This window comes from Chlamydotis macqueenii, chromosome 5, assembly GCF_036417535.1.
Source record: "Chlamydotis macqueenii isolate bChlMac1 chromosome 5, bChlMac1.mat, whole genome shotgun sequence".
NCBI lineage: Eukaryota > Metazoa > Chordata > Aves > Otidiformes > Otididae > Chlamydotis > Chlamydotis macqueenii.
In genome coordinates, this window is record NC_141560.1 from 11,938,819 (window position 1) to 11,961,045 (window position 22,227).

At 39.5% G+C, this 22,227-nt stretch overlaps 1 protein-coding gene across 13 annotated transcripts in view; it reads left to right on the top strand.

Moving 5' to 3' along the window:
- The window catches only part of CDC42BPB (CDC42 binding protein kinase beta), a 98,112-nt gene that overhangs the window by 27,686 nt on the left and 48,199 nt on the right, over window positions 1–22,227 (top strand). For 10 of the 13 annotated variants that reach the window (XR_015258790.1, XM_086749990.1, XM_086749991.1 and 7 more), the window contains exons 2-4: window positions 2,104–2,195; window positions 15,227–15,310; window positions 18,827–18,922. Coding sequence is in view for 12 of the 13 variants with exons in the window: in XM_086749990.1 (XP_086606116.1) it covers window positions 2,104–2,195; window positions 15,227–15,310; window positions 18,827–18,922 (272 nt within the window). In the remaining variant the exon portion in view is untranslated. Of the gene's footprint in view, window positions 1–2,103; window positions 2,196–12,975; window positions 13,138–13,186; window positions 14,038–15,226; window positions 15,311–18,826; window positions 18,923–22,227 lie in introns of those variants that run through there. The other 3 variants (XM_086750001.1, XM_086750000.1, XM_086750002.1) reach the window with 3 other exon arrangements.

Consider the following 22,227-nt stretch of genomic DNA (forward strand, 5'->3'; position numbering starts at 1 on the left):
CAAAAGAAGAAAAATATAAGAAATAAGGGGTTCTTTTAAAGCGTACAAGACAGCTTAAACTTGCTTAGGTTACTGTGTCTTCCTTCTTTGAAAGTCGCTTATTACCAATTTACTGCAGCAGGGTTTTTTAAAAATACTTAAACCAATTATTTGGTATTCTGTTTACTGACTAGAATTATTGCTAAAAATGGTTATTTATAAAAAAAGAAATCTTATTCTTGGGTTAGTATCCCACAGAAGTAAAATTGCTGGATTTAATTTCCTTTCCTCACGGATTTTAATTACAGAAGCTGGTGTTCTGCAAACTTAGTCTAATGACCTGCATTCTGTAGTAGCGATCCACAACTTGATAATGGAACTTTCACTTTTATTTCTTATGTATAGCTGAATTTCCTCAATCTGTCCTGGTTTGATGGGAAGGGAAGGAGGCAAGAGAACCTTGCAAAATAATTGATGTGTATCACAGCCATTGGCAGTGGTATTTGCTTGTACACATGGTTGGACTAGTATAGGCCTCTTGAATTGTTTGGGGTGGTGGTGCTGGGTAAGTTTGATAGAAACAGTTTGGGGTTGATAGTCTCAGTGGCCCTGTGGTAGGCATTCCTGCCCAGCTGAAATGGGGAATCTAGCAGAAAATTTATTAAAGTCACATTCTTAAATTTTGTACTCTGGATAGACAAGAAACATCCCGTGAAAGGGCTATTTATTCTTTGTGGAGGAAACCTTTTCAACAACACCTCTCCTAAGTACAAAGCAGCAGCATGGCTGTTCTTCAGTACAGCTATTTCTTCATTTTAATGAATTTTTGCTGAGTGATTTTCAAGCTTTCTTGCTTAGACGTCATACTGAAGTCTGTAAGCTCCAGTTCAGAGTTCTACATCTTCTGTGTGTTTGTAAATTTTGGTTTGTTTGTGTTAGCCTCTGAAATACATGGTCAAGGCAGTGACCCCTCCCGTAGGAATTCTGTTTGGCTTGTAACTCATTAGCTTAATGATAATGTAAGGTGAGGTGAAAGGAGAATCTGGGCTGAATGACAAGTAGTTCTGTGATGTTTTATTCAGTTGCAAATGGAAAAAATACATGTGTTTAAAAATGTCGGTGTTTTTAGTGTAATAATGTTTGTGATGGGATGAAGAGCAGCAGTCTTTTTTTGTGCTTAGTTAGAAGTGTAAGCTGCTGCTTTGTCAACACCATACTTGCTCTTGTGCAGAGCAGCTTGCACCGCTGTTTTTCCTTATTGATTTGATCTTCATACTCAGAGCAGTGGATTGTAATAAATGTTGTATATAAACAGTAATCCTCATCCTATGATATCTTAGAAAAAAAATAAAATATTCTGAATAGGAGCTGGAGAGTTCAAAATTGATGGGATCTGCAGGTACAGTGGAATTTATCAACCAGATATTTTGAGAAATGTCTCCAATTCAGTAGGACCACTGGAACACAGTAAGTGTAGGTTAGTTAAGTCTTGGACATATCTTGGCTGCAGCCCTTCAATGCTTTGTCTAATTGAGATCTGGTGAACGTTGCTTAACAGAAAAGATAGTCCAAAGTAAAAATCAAATTAGCCACAGGTCTTGTAGAGGATGCTTTTGTTGCTATTGAGTAGACACAGATATCTCTTAAGAGTGGATTTTTAAAGCTTTAGCTGATAGTAGCTGAAATAATAAAAAGTAAAGCTGAACGCCGCTTAAGAATAGAATTATTCTAGTGGATGAAGGATAGGACAGATTTTCTTTAGGGTTTACCAATAATGAATGAGCTCTCTCCCTTTCACATGATCCTTCATTGATTCACAAAACCATAAAGAAAGGGCAGGGGGGAATCCTTCTGAAAGACTCCTGTGCTCTTTACTCACTGGCAGCAAGGCAGAACCAATCATAGGATTGAACTTTTAAAAAAAATCAATGTGTTGATTAAATAGTGTAATTAATATTTTTTTCCTTCTATAGTTCTGATAGTAGTTGAAAAAAAACCTACTATTGCACTGGGTATGCAACAAGTACTTTTGACATCTAGTTTATGGATTATTTTGGCTTACAGTATTTCTCTTCATAACTGAATTTTCTTTTTTTTTTTTTTTTTTTTTTTTTCCTTAAACAGCAAGACCATTTACAAAATTGGTAAAGGAAATGCAGCTCCATCGAGATGACTTTGAAATTATAAAAGTGATTGGAAGAGGTGCATTTGGTGAGGTAAGAGACTTTTACTCTCAGTTGTAGTAATGTAGCTTTCATTGTTTGTGCATCTGACTTCTTGCTACAGTTAACCTCTACTTAACCTAAAAACAAAATATTTACACGGATGTGCTAAAATACTTCCAAATGTGAGATGTAGCAAGGTACTAGTGACAGGTCCCTTTGAAGCAGGGTATTTAGTGTCCAGTTCTGCCATTTCTGTGACTGGCTCATTCTGACTTCAGTGTAGCAAAACAAGTGACTCTTCAATGTGTGTATGAACAGGGTGGTCCCACCTAGCAGCTGCACATCTTCTCCCACTTGCCATATGTACTCTGCTGTGCTGCTGTAATTTAACACAGAACTGAGCCACTTCTATGGTAGGAGCGTGGAGGCTGCTCCACCCATCTGCCTGTCTCAGTAGCAATCTGGTAATGCAGAAAGACGCATTTGGCTGCCTCAAAGGCTGTTCCCTGTCATCTTTGAAGATCAAAGGCTGCTGGATCTGTTTTTTGGACAGCAAGTTGAATCATGCTGGGATGATAGGAATGCCTTCTGTTTTGAGGACTCACTAGTCTCAGGACCCTGGACTGAAGCTTTACTTGTTAATATGCTTGATGAAAGTCTCACCAGTCACAGAAGTCAGATAGGGCTTGCCACTGGCAAAAGCATTCATCAACATGTCCCCTCCAGTAGGCATAGGATACCTGAGGCTTCTGGAGAACCTCAAAGACAACCCTTTCAGCATTTAAGTATATGTAACTAAAGCCATAGCTGTCAGCAAGAGAGATTATTAACTAGAGAATTTCTAGAAGTTAAAAAACCCTTAGATTTCTTTCAGGAAGCTTCTTTTAAGTAGTGCCACACTAAAGTCAAATGTAGTGACAGCCATTAGCGGCTCACTTCAACCCATTAGTGCTTGGTTACAACTTCTGCTGCCGGTGGCTAAGGCTGGGCTTCCTTATCTTCATGTGGTGATGTCTCCTCAGAGAGCAGGGCTGTGTGCCATGCAGGGCTTTCCTTCCAAGCATGGTTAAACTGCTTCACATAGGGTTTGATTGGGGGACAGAGGTATCACAGGCAGACCAGAAGTTAAGCTAGAAAAATGCCAGGACCCCACTCGACCCAGGTTCCGAAAGCGAAAAGGTTTCTATGTGCATATGCACTTGGTAGTAGGTGAAGTAATAGCTTCATATGCACATAATTTTAAGCTACTTCAGAGACGCTTTTGAGGAAAGTGGACACCTAAGACAGAAACTAGTGTGCTAAGAACATCTCTTAATCTGTACCGTCATCTTATGGTGTGATGTGGTAACATGTAGTTCATGTGTAATCATCGTGAGCATAGCTGCTGGAAGCACTTGGGCATTTTAAATAAAATTTCCAGAAAAATAGTAACATTTTGACCTGTAAGACTGAAGTTCACTTTCTAGTGGATGTTGAACTTGATGAGTTGCAACATTTTTTACAGAAAAGGAAGTGTTATCTTAGGATAGTGGAAATACTGAAGATCAGTTGGTTGTTTGACTTAAGCGTTTGTTTTTAGCTGGCGTGTATGATTTGAACATGACTTTTAGAGAGAAAAGTTACTGTGAAGAGTTTGTCAGGAAAAAGCAGAAATGAGAAAAAAAAATGAAGGAAGGGCTGAAAGCTATAAATTAGCTGAGGGATTGAATGCACCCTCAGCAAGTTTGCCGACGACACCAACCTGTGTGGTGCAGTTGACAAGTTGGAGAGAAGGGATGCCATCCAGAGGGACCTGGAGAGGTGGGCCCATGCAGACCTCATGAAGTTCAACAAGGCCAAGTGCGAGGTCCTGCACATGGATTGGGGCATTCCCAGGCACAAATACAGGCTGGGCAAGAATGGATGGAGAGCAGCCTTGAGCAGAAGGAATTGGGGCTGTTGGTGGATGAGAAGCTCAACATGAGCCAGCAATGTGCACTTGCAGCTGAGAAAGCCAACCACATCCTGGGCTGCATCAAAAGAAGCATGGCCAGCAGGTCGAGGTGATTCTGCCCCTCTACTCTGCTGTGGTGAGACCCCGCCTGCAGTACTGCATCCCGCTCTAGAGCCCCCAACGTAAGAAGGATCTGGACCTGTTGGAGCAGGTCCAGAGGAGGCCACGAGGATGATCAGAGGGCTGGAGCCCCTCTCCTATGAGGACAGGCTGAGAGAGTTGGGGCTGTTGAGCCTGGAGGCGGCTCCAGGGAGACCTTCTAGTAGCCTTCCAGTACCTAAAGGAGGCCTAAGGAAAGCTGGAGAGGGACTTTTGACAAGATCATGTAGTGACAGGACAAAGGGTAATGGTTTTAAACTGAAAGAAGGTAGATTTAGATTAGATATAAGGAAGAAATTATTTACTCTGAGGGTGGTGAGGCACTGGAAGAGGTTGCCCCGAGAAGTTGTGGCTGCCATCCCTGGAAGTGTCCAAGGCCAGGTTGGATGGGGCTTTGCGCAATCTGGCCTAGTGGAAGGTGTCCCTACCCAGGGCAGAGGTGTTGGAGCTAGATGATCTTTAAGGTCTCTTATAACCTAAACTGTTCTATGATTAAATCCAGAAAAAGAGATCTGAGCAGAGAGGTTTGTGTAGATAAAAGGCCCAGAGAATCAAGACAGTAGTAGATTTGTAGGCCTACCTCTCTGTTAGGGTTTTGATTCAAAGCAGTGGCAGTTTTGAAGAGAGTGCCTCCACTTCCTGCAGAATGATTTTGCGATGTACGAGCTGGATTTCTTTTGGACGAAATTAAACCAAAACCTCCATTCCAGGTGTGCACCAAATGTGCTTCTGACCCCAAGAAGTACGTAAGACTCAATCACTGGTTTCGACTCTCCTAACAGCTTCAAAGCATCTTTAGTCCAGGAGACCAGGCTAGATACAGTCTGAAGCAAAATTCCTGAACTGCATACAGTATAGGTGGGAAGGCTCAGCACAGGCTACTTTCATCTGTTGTTCTGGTCTTGCTGTGCCAAATTAACTTGCTATAGTGGCTGTGACCGCTGATACCTAAAGAATTTTAGATTAGTGTTTTGGCAGTTTGGTTTTTGGTGGGATTAGAAGTGGTTTCTGGATCTTTTCAGAACTAGACTTGTGAATGCTATAGCTATCAAAAATGGTTTCAGGTCAAGGGCATCTTTTATAGTGGCTTGCAGCTGGAGTCAGTGTTGGGAATGCCTTCACACAGTATAACTTTGAGAGGGCTGTTTTCCATAGTACTTGCTCTGTTCTTTTTCAAAAAGATACTCTTCTCCACTTAAGGAATTGACCAACTGGAAATTGCAGTACAACAGCAGATGAAGTATTTATATGAACTTCAAGAGACTTCAGTTTATACTTGCTAGGGGTTTTAGGATGACCTTTCTTAGCTTTGGATCAAGAGTCTTAAGGTGTAGAAAAGATAAAAATTCTGAGTGAAAGCTTGTATTAATAGTGTTTGGAGTGCCTGAATCAACAATGTCTTTCGTATTTGGAAAAGCATAAAGCTTAACTAAAGCAATTCGTACATCCCACCCCCCTCAGTGGAAATGAAATTAACAGAAGGATGAAATTAAGATACTTTCTTTTTTTGCTTTTGTGAAAAATGCTCCTTAAGTCAGTGGTGTTAGTTATCTGTCAATATCACACTGTCTTCTCATCTTTTATTTGTAGAAGTTTTAGTTTATAGTTGTAGGAGCTTGAAACTTTTTGATCAGTTTAAATTATGCAGGAATCATTGATTTGAGTTCATTATACTTTAATCCCACTTGCCAGAGCATATTTCATGCTTTTTGCTTATGAATGAATCCTTTGACCCTTGTGTGTACTGAACTGCTTTAACTGCCAAATATTATAGGCATTATAAAATAGTCATTATATAAAGGTTGACATTCAATAATAAGAAATAAAATCTAGTTTCTTGAGAGGGACTTGCTTTATACAAGTCAGATGCCACAGCACTTCAGAAAACTGAATCGGGGAGCTGTAAGTATTTTTTCCATAGTGCATTCATACATACATAGAAACTATGTTAGCAATTAGTTGATGGGATTCTAGTGGTTATAAGGTTATTCATCAGTTCTTGTTTAAAAACAAAACCAACCCAAATACAACTATCTGCTATAAATAAAATTTAAAAATACCTATAAAATATTTGTTAGAATGCATAAAGAAATTAATCAGAATTAAACTAAACATATTCCTGTGAGAATTAAGTAGTTTAAATGAAACGCTAAACAGCTAAACAAGCCAGTCTTCAAAAAGGATGAAAACTACATTCCATTCTTTTCAGTTTAGCTACTTTGGACTTTCTGGAGAATGCTAGGGGCTTTAGTCTTACCAAAGCACTCTTGCATAAATCAGTAGCTTTGAAGAAAGATAGCTTAAACAAAGTAAAGGCATGATATTAGTTATTAGTCGGCATCAGTGGTCAATTTTTGCCACACAACGTGTAAGCCAAGGAAACATGGTCTTTGACCAGAGAGAGGATTGACACCACATATGAGCTTGTCCTTGTGAACCCAACTGCAAAATCAGTATCTAACTAAGACAGGTTGATATGATCATCCGTACATATCTGTAGTGGCATGTCAGTGCCTTTTTCTTTCTTTCTCCTTTTCAAATGAGCAGAGCTCAATCTAATTCTGTACACTTTTTCCAGCAATATGAGAACAAAACCTAACTGGTAATCCAAAACCACCTGAGTGAAAGTTCTTACAGCACAAGAGACCTGAGAAAGCAAGTGAAAAAATGTTTCTTAAAGTTCTTGTTGTTATGCTAGAACAGAAATAGCCTAACTCAGAACCAAAAGATTTCTTCTCTAGCCACCTGCCAAAACACGCAGGTCTCCTTTTCTCATAAACTAAGCCAGCTACTTTACATGCAGAGTGAACTGAATGTCTGAATATCCTTTACAGCAACATTTAAGGCTCTGACTCCTGGAGTCACTGGCTTGAGAACATAATTTAATTTTTCCATAAGTTTCATAGTTATGAAGAAAAGTTTGAAATGATCTTTGGGTGTGTAACAGCTAGAATAGCATATAATTTGAAATGCTAGCGGTGAGAAGGATAAACTACTCATGGTTCTTCGCCATCTCCTAGGTTGTATTCGCCTGACTGTATACCCAGCTGGGTATGAGTGCCCCAGTGTTACTTTCAGTCTTTCTTTTTTGCAGGTCATATAGGCAGATAGCTTATGTGCAGAGGAGCGACCACCATGAGGAGTAAAACTAACAATAATTAAAAAGCCCTCTGAAAATCAGAACTAAAATGGTTTTCTGTAACCTTAATTTTGGTTTCTATTAATAAAATTAATGTAGAAATCTGTAGGCAAGAATCAGTGTGTTGTGTAGGGTCAAGTTTTTTGTTAACTAGTGAAAATACACATTCTTTAGGAGAAGATTTAAAGAACATGAGCACAGAATGGAAAACTCCTCCAGCTTTTAGACCTTTAAGAAACCCAACCAAAACAAAACACCCAAGCCCACCTATGGCTTAAAGTTTGCATGTGCCTGACTATTCCTTCCATCTAGAAACACTGTGGACCATTATTTGAAATTAAATGATGTCCTGAGCACCTGTGCTTAGTGGGATTGTTCTTACCTGAGAAAGTTATGCCAGCCTAAGAAGTGCCTTCTGTGTGCTTGGCGTTTGCCTCTACGTGCCAAGGGAACAGGGAGTACTAGTGCTTCAGTATGGTGAGAGGGGTAGGAGGACATCCTGTGTTTGAGGACTGTCTGAATACTTGCACTTGCTCCTTTGCAAGCTTCATCTGACCTCTTAGTAATGTACTTGTAAGTCTTTAAGATCTCTTTTCCTCATTTTGTGTGAAGGACCATTTAGGCACACTGCTGTAGATTAACGCATTTCAATGAAGAGCAGTTGTTGAAGGAAGAACTGTGTCAAGATGTACCTTGTCTGAGAACTTGGATTGTATAACGTGGCTGACACCTCCTGGAAATTTGGCAGCATGGGACTGAAACAATTGTTTTCCTTCCCTTGTTTGTTAGCAAGCATTTCTTGAATGAGCAGCGCTTACTGTGGTTCCAGCGGAAGGGTGGAACTGCTTGGTCTTGCTTAGCACAAAAATAACTAAAACTCTTAATGTGCCCCACCTAAGCGTTACTGCTCTGGATGGATTAGAAATACCTTTTCATAGAAGTGCTGCTGTGTACAGACTTGATCTGTGCAGTGTTTAGTAACAGTGCATGTCACCTCGACTCAGGATGGTTAGTCAGAGTCTTAGCTGGAATCAACAGATGTAAAAATGTGTTTCTAGGAGAAAGTAAATAATGGTTGAGAGAACAAGACCGATCCCCTGTGTAACACGGATTTCTGATCAATTATGTGGTTCCTGATGAGAGATATACTGGCTAAGGGTGCAGTAAGACTCAAAAGCGAATATGTGAAACCTAAGCTTCCTGCAGACAGGTATGCTTGGCAATGCGACACAGAGCTGTTTGTGCCTTTTCCACCTTGTAATCACAGCTGTAGGATACTGAGTTTAATGTTTTTATGTACTTCTAGAAATTAACCTGGGGCACGGTGAGCCTGCAGACTGCGATTAAGGCTGTCTCACCTATTCAGAAGCTGTGGTGATTGGTATTAGGCACCCAGCAGGGACTGTACCTTCCTACATTGTAGATTAACAGAATGCGTAAGTATTGCGCACAGCATATGACACTTTTCATTGAGCTGTTCAAGGAGTCAGGGCATGCAGAATACAATGCAGAAGTATTTAATTAGCTTTGCTTTTCCATAGTCTCCTCTTCACAAAAAAAAAAATGTCAAAGCAAGCTATTTTCTGCTGTGGTAATGGACAAAGAAAGAAGCTGCTTTGTTTTGAAAAAGCTTCAACAGAGCTGGTTGCTATCTTAGTCCTCCCCAGCTCCATCTCTGTTTGTATGGCAGCACCAAGTTACTATGGTGACAGGCAGGTTGCAAGGAGCTGGAGCGACACGGTTCATTGTAGTGCAGCTGGAGACCAGCCATTTGTCTCTGCAGTCCCCCCAATTGCTGAGGAAGAGCTTAGGTGTTACTTGGAGCCTTTATTCTTCTATTGCAGAACCTTTCTGCTGGCACTTGTCAGTGATTTCTTATTAGCATGACATGAAGACCCACATCGTGTGTTCAAAAAAATTATTTTGCTTTGGAAATGCGCACCGTGGCATGTGAACCCTACTGAAAGACACTCTGGTTGCTCATTTTAAATGTAAAATAGACATAAAAAACCTGATGGAGCAGTCCAGACCAGTTTTCCCTCAAAGATGCAGTATTAAAACTGTTAACTAATGAGCTATATATCAAAGACTTTTCATAGCCAAGAGTATCAGGAGGATAAAGCAGTTCCTGCAGTGTTTTTTCAGTAGCTAGTATCCGAAGTATCAATAGCATGAGACAGAAATAGTAGAGTAAAAGCAGCTTATACAAGCTCTAACTGAGGGAAATTACTGTAATATTCAATTATGAATCTGGTAATAAGACATTACGGATAAATTGTTTACATCTGAAATGACATTTTGTCTCTTCTCCCGGTGAAAGGCTTGTCTAAAATCTCTGCTCAAATGTCTAAAGCCATTCCAAGTTCCTGCCAAAGGTTAATTCATGGTAATTTTACACCATTTTATCCATGTAATTTTATTGTCCATTAGCCTAAGCAGATATTTTGTCTCTTATAATCCTTATTACTGATGTCCTTCTTTCCAATTTTTTCATCTTTTTTTTTTTTAACGAGCAAAGCTTTTTCTGCTCCTACGGTAGTATGAGAGGCTGTTTGGTTCCTTGATCACCTCAATAGTCCTTCTTCACGCCTGCTCCAGATAAAGTTTATTTCTCTGGGGTGTGGCTGTGCGTGAAGTTCTCAGTGAGTTTGTATGTCTACAAGGCAGTAATGTTTACCCATCTCTGTACTGTGTACTGCCTATGAATTCCAGAGTCATGTTTGTCTTTTTCTTAACTGCCTATCAACCTGAGCTGACCGCACAAGGATTATCACCTATATGTCTGCGTTCCTCCTCTTTTCAGCTGAGAACTTCTGCATTTGAGTTTTACTTTATTCCTGAAAGTCCAGTCCTTGAGAATAAGTTTTACTTGAAAGTTTAGCATGCCATGAACATGAGTGGTGTCCTACTTAGCTTTTGTATCTTTGCTTTGACATTTATGCCAGCATGGTTTCCAAGAAGCCTTTTGTTAACTATCTTAATTGTTTTCTAGAAATCTGGTTTTGCATTTAAATGATTTCTACGCTTTCTTACGCCATACTTCTCATTTACATAAAAGAAAATTTGTAACTTGATGCTGCTTACTAATGCTGATCATGTCACTCAAAGGGTAGAGTACAGTAGTGGGAAGTTCTGTCTTGTTTGTAGAGGCTGATTTGGCTCAGATTCCCACCCTGTAGCTTTCGTCAGGGCATGGGGAAGAGTGGAACTTGGCCTAGGATGGCTTTGCATATTACAACCCTAAATGTCAATATCAAGTGGCTTTTGAAGATCGAAATGCAGCAAAATACTTCTGTAAAAGAATTCAAGAAGCAAAATACTAGCTCTTGCCAAAGTCTAAAAATGTTATTTTAGCTATATTAGTTCCGTTTTTATTTTACTGCAGTACAAGTGAAACAGAGCTCTGAGGCAAAAAGTACAGGAAGAAAGTGGATGGCAAAGTAATAAAAATCTACTAAGGTGGTGTAGCCTGTAGTTACCACAGCTGGCTCTTACTTATGCTTTAGCCCCAGTTCTCATACAATTTTTTGGCATAAATATGTCTAAAGTTGGTTGAAGTGTAGGTACTAGGATTCGTTAGGCTTTCTGAGGTCCTTGAGGAAACATATTTAAACTTTATTGTTCTTGTTGCTGTGAATCTTGAGCACAAGGAGTAACAGTGATGGTAACCAAGTCAGCTGGCGACAGCTTGGACCCAAAGGGCCTTGCCTGGAAGGGGAGTTGCAGTGGTGGGCGAACTCCTGCCTCTGGAGCTTTTATTTATCAATGTTTTAAGACTTGGTTAAACAGAATCACCTCAATCTCTCTACCAAACCACTCTGTGATTGTTGAGTATTCAGAACCCCTGTTTCTCCATTCTAATATATCATAATGACATGCAAGTTGGTTAAGTTTTAATTTTCTTAATTTGACATAGGTATCAAATATCATTTTTCTGGGTCAAAGGTGTGTGGATTAGTTAGTTCACATCCCATCCCTTTGGCCAGGTAGAGAGGTATAGGAATTACCCAAGGCCAGAGCAGAGCTGAACCCTCCCATCTTGCAGCAGCTGAGGGTTTAGGGACTCGCTAACCGCACCTGTAACTCAGTGACCAGGAGTCTCCGAGACTCCTGCTACCTGGGTTACTTGGGTGTTAAGCATGCACTTAAACACTTTCTGAATCCTTAGGTGTCCACAGCAGCCTGTGGCTGAGTTCCGGAACTGTTGTGTGACAATACTACTTCCTTAATCTTGCTGCCTTTTTATTTCATTTGATGCTTTTCAATTTTTGTGTTATGAGAAACAGCAAATAATTGTTCTCTCTTCATCATCTCAGCAACATTCGTGGTTTTGTATGCCTGTCATAGCTGTTATCTCTTCCAGACCTGGAATACTTTAGGTTATTAAATCTTCTTTTTCAGAAGCTATTAGATACCTCTGCTTGTGCCTTTTTTTCCTTTCATTATCCTTAGCATACTTTTTTTTTTTTTAACTTCTATTACAGTGTAACTGGTAATAGCCTTGGAAATTAAGAGAGAGCATCAGAATTAAATTCTGGTCTTTTACAGTCTGTGCATAACCTGAGCACTTGTTTGGCCAGTAGACTTTGAAACTTTGAAGACAGAAACAATGCTTTTGTTCTTAAAGTAGGCATTTGCAGCAGTGTGTAAATCTGCATCCTTTGGAATATTTCTGAATACAGAGTATTTTTCTTACCTTTGTAGATGTGATGGATTGGTATGATCTATAGAAGCCATCACATTTAAAACCTGATATCTTGCATGGTTAGCACAATTGCAATAGAAGAGATTTCTGTTTGATCTCACAAAGAAGTCTATGTGGTTATTGTAGTTGAATTTGGGGTATGCCAGAGAAAGATGAATTAAGAAAACACAGCTATACCGCAGCATCTCAGGAGCAGACAGAGAATTATATGCTGAATGTAAACTTAGAAATACTGCCACCTGATGAAGAAAGTAAAAGAAAGCTAACTCAAGGAAACACTGAGGTGTTTTATGGAACAAAAGGTGTAGGATTTTTTTCAGTATTGCAGCAATATTCTTCCTTGTAATAGTACTGAGTTTATCAAGGCATAATTTAGTTTGTGCTTCCCTGGTTCAGTTCAGACATCAATGAGATCTGAGTTTTGCATTTCTGTTTGTTTGTTTTCTTTAAAAAAAAAAAATCCTAATGATTGGAATGGGTTGAGGAGTCGGGTCTAGTCAGGCCAAAGTTCTGTTACTTCTGTGAGGCATCTTCTGCACCTTTCTGGCTTCTTTTCAGGGAAAATTCTTGGGGAACTACCCATTTTGCTGTGTGGTAAAAAGAATTTTTCTGCTGGCATGAAAAGCTGTCCCGCTCTTGCCCTTACAACTAAAGCAGCAGTGTGTTTACTTGTGCAATAATTTGATAACCGCTTAATGTGAAAATATGAGTCAACTTTCCTTTTATTAATTCTGTTTCTTCCACAGAAGACAATTATCTTCCTCCAGAAAGTTTAAATTGGGCTTTTTTAAGCAGTCTTTTCAGTTGAAAATAAATAGCACTAATATAGATAGCAACTGGGGAATTACTAAATAGGTCCTACAGATTTGGCTTCCTTTTTCTTTCCTTTTTTCAGGCCTGTTCTCATTTACTACTTTGTTCGAACGTTTGCACAGCTCCGCAGCTGTGCGTGTCATCCGTGATGCCAGGCTCACATCACTCCTCAGCAACTGAGCACGCTTCAAACTCCCACCATCCTGCAGTGCTTTCAGACAGCGATGGCCTTAAATAAAGTGCGGTACATGCATATCTGAGTTCTGATTTCTGCACTATATTTGTACTTAAGTGGCTGAGCAGTTCTAGTGTTGTGGTGTAATGAAACCTAAATGTTGGTACTTCAGGGCTCGAAGAGCTACACTTGCAAATTGCTTTTGCCGCAGAGCTTTTGTTCCTCTGCAGCAGGTAATTGCGCTCAGTTCTGGTCTGTCCCTTCCGTGGAGATGGAGGTATTTCCTGAGTCATCATGTTTAAAAGGTATAGCGGGTAACGTCAACATCTTGCAGTTTCTCAAAGCTTTTAGTGTGCTGTTTGACTTACAGTGTGCCTTCAGCTGTGTGAGGGTAATGATTCAATTAAGCATATGGAGAGAGGTGGTTACAGTGGCTTCTAACTGCAATGCCGTGATGAGGCTGGGAGGAAAGCTCAGCGTTCTAGGCTGTTACTGAAGGTCGGTGCTCAACAGTTTCATATGTGCTAAGGAACCTCGTGTGTTTGGTGGAGACTTTCTAATCTCACTCATCCTTCCTCCACAGCACGAGCAGTGTCTGCAGGAGGTGTTTGTAGGCCAGGAGACACTGGGATGTAATGTAACTGTGGATATTCTACATCACGTGCAGACGCTGCTTCATAGTGCTCTGCCTTTCCTAGCTGTGTTTAGGGCCAGATTCCCATGTCTTTCCTGTGATGGGTACCTTTTAGTCCTTTTCTTAAGATATGTGTCCATTACATGACTCTGTGTGCAGGTACATACTAGTTGTCACTCATTGATTACCTGGTGAATGGAGCTTCATCCACTGAGGTGTGGAAAGCTTAGGTATGCATCTCCAGAGTGAGGTGTCTGTCGAAATGTGAATATTCCATTCTTCTGTTCACTAGAGAAGCAGTCATTCCCTGCCCCTCATCTGGAGCTTCTTAACTGGTAAGGTGCAGGGAGGTATTATATTTCCCTCTTCCCTCCTCAGGACTTCTGACTTTGTTTAGTGTTCCTCTGCTTGACTTACTATTCCAACCTTGGTTTGTAGTCGGCATCATCTTAGAGCTGCTGTAGCTCCTGAGTCCCTTATAAATAAGACATTTGAGCAACAGAAGAGGTGAGCTGATGTAATTCCTGTTACTTTTCCCACTGCTCTTCAGACCTCTCTTGGAAGCAGTGAGAGCTGGCTGGTTTTCTACTTCCAAAATAGAGATGAGCGGAGAAGCAGCAGAAATATCCAAGCAGTCCATGTATAGTCCTGTGAAAATTTTGCTATCTTAGTTGTGATGTCTGCTTTTCTTTTGCCCACTGGAAAAATTTTGTGGAAATTGTGGCTTCACTAGAAGAAGAATTAGTTTTGGTCTTGGACAATACAAATCTTGGTCAAAATAAAGTCTTTGCATTCCTAAGCCTTGAAGTTTTTGTATTCGTCTGTTTTTTCTTCCACTGTACAGCTATGTGCACAGCTACTGTTCATAACAGACCAGTCTAAGCAAGTCTAATACACAGGATACATAGTAAAATGCTTCAAGCAAAATTATGAATAAGGAAATGAATACTGGTTTTGCTCCTTTTAAAATATCTGCATACAGTACACAAAAGCATGTTAATTTGCAAATAAGTTTCAAGTTTCTGAAACCTGAAATGTGAAAATAAATTAGTCAAATATAGTGTATTTCTATTGACAGCAGCCCTTCTTGTTTTCTCAGGCTGTCCTTTTAAATGTTGCCTCATTGGCTGAAGGCATGGTGTACAGGCATCGCTTGTTCTTGGCAAACAATGCAGCTTTACTACACGTCTTCATATGAAAAGCTTCATACTCCTCCTGAATCATCCCCCATGTACTTGATTGTGAGCACTTGGTCATGAGCACTTGACCACACACAACCACACACGGTTGTGCGTGAAGCTCATAGTAGTAATATAGGAGGAGTATCAAAGGAGCAAAGACACAAGCTGTAGTTTTTCAATGTGTGATTTGATTGCTGATGACTCCTTAGTAACATATTTTTATTAATTTGTGAACAAACTGTTTGACAATTGTATTTCTCTGACTATGCTTTTGTGCGAGTGTTATACATATTGTATTTCTCTGACCATGCTTTTGTTAAATAAAGATATCTTCTTATTTCAGGTTGCAGTTGTTAAAATGAAGTGTACAGAGCGCATTTATGCAATGAAAATTCTAAATAAATGGGAAATGCTTAAAAGGGCAGAGGTAAGTAATACGGTTCTTTAACGCAGGGAATTTTTTAAATGGTGTTAGGAAAATTACACTGAAGCTCTTCCAGATTAGGAAGAATTATTTCATGAGCATAGGAGCTTCATTCTTCTTTCTTTTTTTTTCTTAAGCTGTTTTAATGCAATCAAGTCTGACAGTCCCTTCCAGGCATCTGTTGTTCTCAGCATTACTGTGTATTCGTTTACCAGACAGTCTGCCCTAGTTCTTACCCTGAATTTATTGGCCAGATTTTTGTTTACAATAAAGGCAAGTTAAAAACTACATGAAAGCTGAGATTGGTGCTACTATGACATTCACAGCTGTATGTGAAACCATTATGAAAAGGTCTTCTTTCTCTTGCATTCAGCAAGCATACGTTAAGGAGCTTTTCATCCTACAGTTTGTAGCAGGATTTATGTAACTGGTGAAACCATAACTAAATATTTTGGAATCACAGAATCAGATTGTAAAACAAAACATGTTAAGAAGGTAAATCTGCTTAAGAAGAGTATTTTTGATGAAAGGAGATACACATTGTCACAACAAATTATGTAAATATGAATGAGTACTTCACAGATCAGGAAAGGACCTGCTGAGAATATTCCATGGGAAGTGGCGTATTCCTGAGATACCTACTTTGGCATGGTAGAGGAAAATGTTATGGTAAATAAAATATTACATAAGTCACCAGGTTTGAGGGAAAAATACATGTAGTGCATCAGTACTTGCAGCAGTTCTGTAAAGGGTTGAAAGCTAGCTGCTTGCTGAGGGCTGAGCCTGCTGACCCTTCCCAGTCCCATTTTTCTGTCCCCTTCCTGACACCTCCTCCCCACCAGCCTACCCTTCCTAGTCCCTCCCTTCCTGTCAGTGAGTCAGTGCCAGCTCTTTTCCTGTGAGTAAATCTCCTCCCTCTTGTTAAGCCCCTCTTCACCACTGCCTTTGCCTGATTTAGTCACACTCCGGCCATCGGTCCATACTCTTTACAAGCGGTGGCAGCCACTGCTGCTCGGCTGTTCTTTGAGCTGTCGGGAGAGTTCACACTCTTGGCTGTGCTGCATCAGCGGTTCTGCATTAAGCCTCTCCCTGTATGGGGGAAATTTGGTGCCCTTTCTAAACAGATTTCAGTTGGGTTAATTAATTGGTCAGTATAGAATTCTTTTAAATTCAAATGCTTGTAGGGGGCTCCCAAACTCTAATGGAAATACAACTATGTTAGCTTACTTCAGTTGTTTTTAAAGTGACTTAATTAAATGGCCTACCTAAATAGTTGAAACTTCTAATGTGGAGATGTCCTGAGAAGATAACTGTTTACAAATTGTCTTCAAATTATGAGGCTAACTCCTCTTACCCTCTCAGACAGGCAAGAGGTGAAAGAGGATTATCCTCCAAGAAAGAGGTATAATGAGCAGTAGTTTTTCCAAAACACATTTAGGACAAGTAACAGTCCAGCTAAACTCTCTTTCCGCTGATTTTCCACATCTCCAAAGGACAATAAAGGAACTGTCTCCTCTGCTGCACCCCTTTGTCTTTTCCTGTTCAGTTTGCCAACTTGATTTGGCTTTTCTGAATAAGCAAGACTTCATAATCTGCATATCAAGTTCATAAAACATCTGGGTGTTAAAATTTCCCAAAAGTAAAAGTTGTTAGTTTTCAAAACAAAGCCTGCAAGAATAGAGAAGCCTCTTAAGTGGGCAGTTCCCCTGGAAAGTGGACTTCAGGTGTTTTATTGTCCACTATATGAGCACATTGCTTGGCTGGTTTATGGGGGTTTTTGTGTGGCTTACTAAACACAGCAAAAGGCTTATTTAGCTGCAAGAAAAAAAACCCCATATGATCAGAAGCCCCTAAGATGCAGGAAAGATTAGTGAATATCAACTGACATCTGTGAATGGGTTGCAAGCAAAAATAGGCATGCCGTTTATGTTAATAAGGTGGACCATTTGTGTTCGTTGTTCTGAGAGCAAAATCCATAATCATTAGTGTATTACTGTTGACAGGTCTGAGTAAGTCCTGACTGGCTGTTTAGGTAGCCTGTCATGCTTTTTCAAGGCACGTCTCAAGGCCTTTTAATCTAATGTAAGCAGAGAAAGAGAGTTTTATACTTTGAATTCATGATGCAAAGTGTCCAGCAGCATTACTGGTTTTGAAGTGCTCATAACATTCCCTTGCTATTTGAGGTTGCACAGTGAACTGGATCAAGGAACTGATGTCTTCAAAAATAAACAAACTAGTTTTCTGTGCTGGCAGCCTCCTCATGTTGTGGTGCCAGAAGAACTGAGAAGCACTGTGCTCTGGTGCTGCGGGCAGGGGATAGGATTACTTGGAGCTGCTCTTGCTGCCAGGCTTTTTGTAGAGTAATACTTTGGCCTTGCATTCATAAACCGTTAAACCACTCTCAGTTAACGTTTAATTACAATTTACATCTCTTTGCACCGATAATTACTAACTTTACAAGATGGCCACAGTATGTGGTCTTCAGTAGAAATGTAAATTGAATTTTGCTTCCTTAGGGGGAAGAATGGTTGAGATACCTTTATAAGAGGCAATTGGTGTATGCTAGGACTTGAGCTTCCCAGACATGCTCCTTCCATAGTACATTTTCTAAGACATCCGGATAAGTGGCAATGGCAAAGAAAAAAAAAAAACAAAGAAAAACCCCAATTGTTATCTAGAACCCAAACACTTGAATCTGCAGCTACCAAATATCCTAATAATGTCTGTCTGAATTGAGGGTAGTGGAAGAGTCCCAAAGTCTGCATCTTGATAGTTTTGATCCAATAAAAACATTAATATATTTTTATTAAGAAGGACTTGCTTGAAGTTTATGAAAGTTGGTTTTATGTAAAGATGCTGAGAAAACCTGTTACACAGAGCTTGCTTCTCTCAAGTGTTGCAGCGTGCTATTTGAAGTAGAGGAAAGATTATTGAAAATGAAAATGTATTATACTGGACAAAGATAAGACAGTAATAGTAAAATCTGCTTATTTCCTATAGTGTATTTGCAATGTCTGGAACTGGAACTGTAATGTAAGAAATATACATGAAACTTATTTTCACAAAGGTCTTTCTCAGAAGAACCCGATTTACTTTCCTAGAGCCATTATCTTTCTGCTACATATTGCAGTGACACGTTATCGTTTTTCTGGCTTTTAAAAATGCATTATGGAATAAAGATTCAGTGTTGACTCCAGTTGGTTTGTGGGCTTTTTGGTGTTTTGGGGGGTGTATGGTGTGTGTTGGTTGGTGGTTGTTTTTTTGGGGTTGTGTGGGGGTTTTTTTGTGGGTTGTTTTTTTTTTTTTTTTTTTAAGGTCACAGTCAGGATTAGAGTGACTGAATGCCTGACTACAAGCCTGCAGAGATTCCCTGGCTTGTCACTTGTGCAGACTGAATTCCAATGAATAGAGACCTCTGTTCAGTAATTTTAGATAATCCCGTAAAACATCCATATATATTCGTCCTGTGAAAACTACTTGTTGATGTTGACAGTGGCTTTTTCCCCTCTCTTCCTTTAGACAGCTTGCTTCCGAGAGGAGAGAAATGTCTTGGTGAATGGAGATTGCCAGTGGATTACTACGTTGCACTATGCCTTTCAAGATGAGAACTATTTGGTATGTTTGATTCATCAGCAAATAAAAGCTTTAGGTTATGAAAGAACTTTATTTTTGGTACATTTAAGGATATTAGTGCAATAAATCAGTCCCCCTCATGCCTCGCAGCAGTACTTCGACATTTTTGTTTTCTCCTTGAAGAAAAACTTCAAAGGCACTGACTGTAACTCCAGGAGAGTGAGAAAGTTGTGTAGTACTATAGTATGTTGAGGTTTAGTTAAGCACCTTAGATTAACTAATCTACCCTTGCAGAAAATACATCATGCTTAAGTTTAACGTTTTGGATAATATTGCAATTAAAGAATTTGAGAGGTGCTAACTCTGTGAAAGTAGGAAATATTTGTATTTTATTTTAAACTTTCAGAATGTCTTTTGAAGCAAGATTTTATTTTAAAATGATAAAAGTAATTTAAAATTTTCTTTTAAAAACCTGATTAAACTGGTGTTTTTAAAGCTTCAGGAAAAAATAGCCCATTCCTTAAAAGTTTTTAAATAAAATATGTTGTTAAATCAGCAGATTGGTCGTCTCTGTAGTTTGAGAGACTTTAGCAACCCTTACTCATTACTCCTATTACACATTTTAATGATGGGTTACTAGAACTGTAACATAGAAGCTACATTTACCTTAGTCACAGGAGTCAGGAGAGTGCTGGTTAGCAGCGAAGTAAGTAAAGCCCCAACGTACTGCCATGCACTGATCCGTACAGCTTCTGTGTGGCTACTTGAGGCTGGGTTTGCGAACCTGCTAGTTCTGTAACAACTGCCATAGCTGTAATGTGAAAGCTTTCACACTCTTAATGCTTTTTTGATAGTTCCACAGCAGCAAGCCATGATTATAAATAAGACAAAATGTATTGATAAAAGGCTGCCAATGAATTCAGGAACTAAGCATATGGAAATAGCTAGAAAATACTCAAACACTTTCACAGGTGCTGAAAGAAAACAAATTATTTGACTATCATGCTAAAAGTATTTTCAGAATAACAAGTGCATTGTAAGCAATTAAGTAGTTAGGTCTTAGACTCTCTTTTACAGACTATTTTCATTGAGTGCTTTGTGATAGATCCAGATTTTCACCCTCTCAAAGTTTAGTTCTCTGGCGCTGCCTCATGAAGATAGCTCATAATTTCAAATTCTCTCAGAAGCAAACAGCCTGATTCAGACTTGCATAAACATAACCTAAGACATCCTATAACATATTTCCAAGTAGCTTGTAAGAATGGAGCTACCTAAGGAAAAATTGTTAGCTGTGCAAGATAGCAAGGAGCAGTAATGACAGTACAGAGGGAGATCTAGTGTTGCTAATACCATTTCATACAAATCTGTTCCAAGCAGGCTATAGCAGTATTATATTTCTTTTCCCCAAGTTCCCAAAGGCATTTAAATGTTGAAGTTTCACTTGACAGCAGAATTTAGACATCTAGCATCTAATTTAAGATCCAGTATCTAAGAAAGCAATAACTCTGCCTGGCAGCCAAAGTCAGCAGGTTCCCAGCTTGCCTGAGGTCTGGTTCTGCATGTGCTGAGATGCTGCCTTCCAATTTGGTCTGTTACTCAGCATCCATCTCATGTAAATGTCTAGGGCTCACAGATGGAGTGTATCTGCATCTCAGTCACTCTGCTGTAAATGATGGATGAAGAAAAGGTGAAACACTTCAGGAAGTGACTTTCATCCAAAAACCGAGACAGAAGGCTCTCTTCCATAGCATTTTAGTGGTTTACTTGTTCAGGGGCTAAGAGATCTCTGTTCAGTTCTCTGCTCAGCTTGAAGAAATTTATAGCCACATTTTTCCACATCTTGGGAGAGTGCTGCCGTGTTACAGAACCCGAACAGACTGGGTTTACTATTTATCTGTGCTGTTCATCCTTGATCCTTGTAGAATGGAATGCAAAGCTGAGAACAAAACAAGAGCAGATAACAGAGCTTGGCTTTCCAACCTGAAGTGGACATCAGTCCTCTGAAAGAAAACTCTGCGTTCTAGTATCTGCTCCCAGTGATGTTTGTGCATTAAGGCTAGTGATTCCTAAATACAAAATCACGTAAACTAACCTGAGGCAGAGAGAAAATCTTGGTGTCTTCCTACACCTAGGGCTTTGCCGTTCTTCTATGGGTGCATGATAAAGGGCTCAGAATGAGGCAAATAAAGAGAAGGTAAGATGTTAAGGTAGAAAAGTAGTAGCTGCCCTTGGAGAGTATGGAAGTAATTGGGATTTTATTCCCTCTATTTAATATTAGTAGAGCATGTGATGATGCAGAATTTATATTTAAGTAAGAAACACAAAATTCTACAAAATGTGTATGTTCTGAAGTTTGTGTTCTGGTTCTGCTCCTGTAGTTTTAAAGTGTTTTAGAGGCAAATACACCATGTAGTAGTGTTTTCTAAACAGCCAACTCTTAATTGAAGTTAGATGGAAATGCTGGCATGGCTTTTTTGTGGTTCTTAGAAAGCTTTTGTAGAGACAGTTTGAGTCAAGATGGGTTAAATAAGACTTTGGTGATTTAGCTGAAGCAGATACAGTGTAGGTGAAACATAATCCATGAATATTAGAAACATGTATGGGACCTGAAATTCTTAATCTCTTCCAGATTCAAATCTGCTAGTTTTCTTGTGACTTGTCAGAAAAGTTTTCTTTCCCAGTCTCATCCATGAAGAAGGGCGTATGTATGTTTGTCTGCTGTCAGCCTCGTAAAGGCTTCTGAGTAGTCACAAGAGTATTTTGATGTCTTTTTTTTTTTTTTTTCTTTTTTTTTTTTTTCTTTGATTTTCAACTACTCTCCCCCTGTTTGATGTAGTCACTTCCCTGCAAGGAATGCAGTACGTCTAGATCTCATCATCAAAATAGCCTTTATTTTAACCTCATGTGAAGGGAGAAGTGCCTCCTGGCAAGAAGGTCGTTGTGAATTGAAAGATGAATAAAATTTTACTTTCTTATAGAAGAGGTCTCATCATCTTCCTCTGATCCAAGTTCCTCATTTCATGGGTCAACAGAGTTCTTGCTGAGTTACGAACGCTGTGGGAGCTGAGGGAAGTGCATTACCGTGTCTCTTTGGCAGGCAGCATATTTCAGCTCCCACGGAAGACTCTATAAGCTCTCCTAGCCTTGAATTTGAGAGAAAATACTTCACACAGTATCCCTTTTAAGATTGCTGATTCCTGTCTGTAGCCTTTTGTTTTCAAATGTAGTTGTTGCATGTGTACAGTGTTCCAACACATGTTCAAAATTCCTTGGTGGGTTATGCAGTACAGACTGATTGATTTCAACATAAGTGATGGAATTTGCCTATCAAATTAAGCTATAATTTG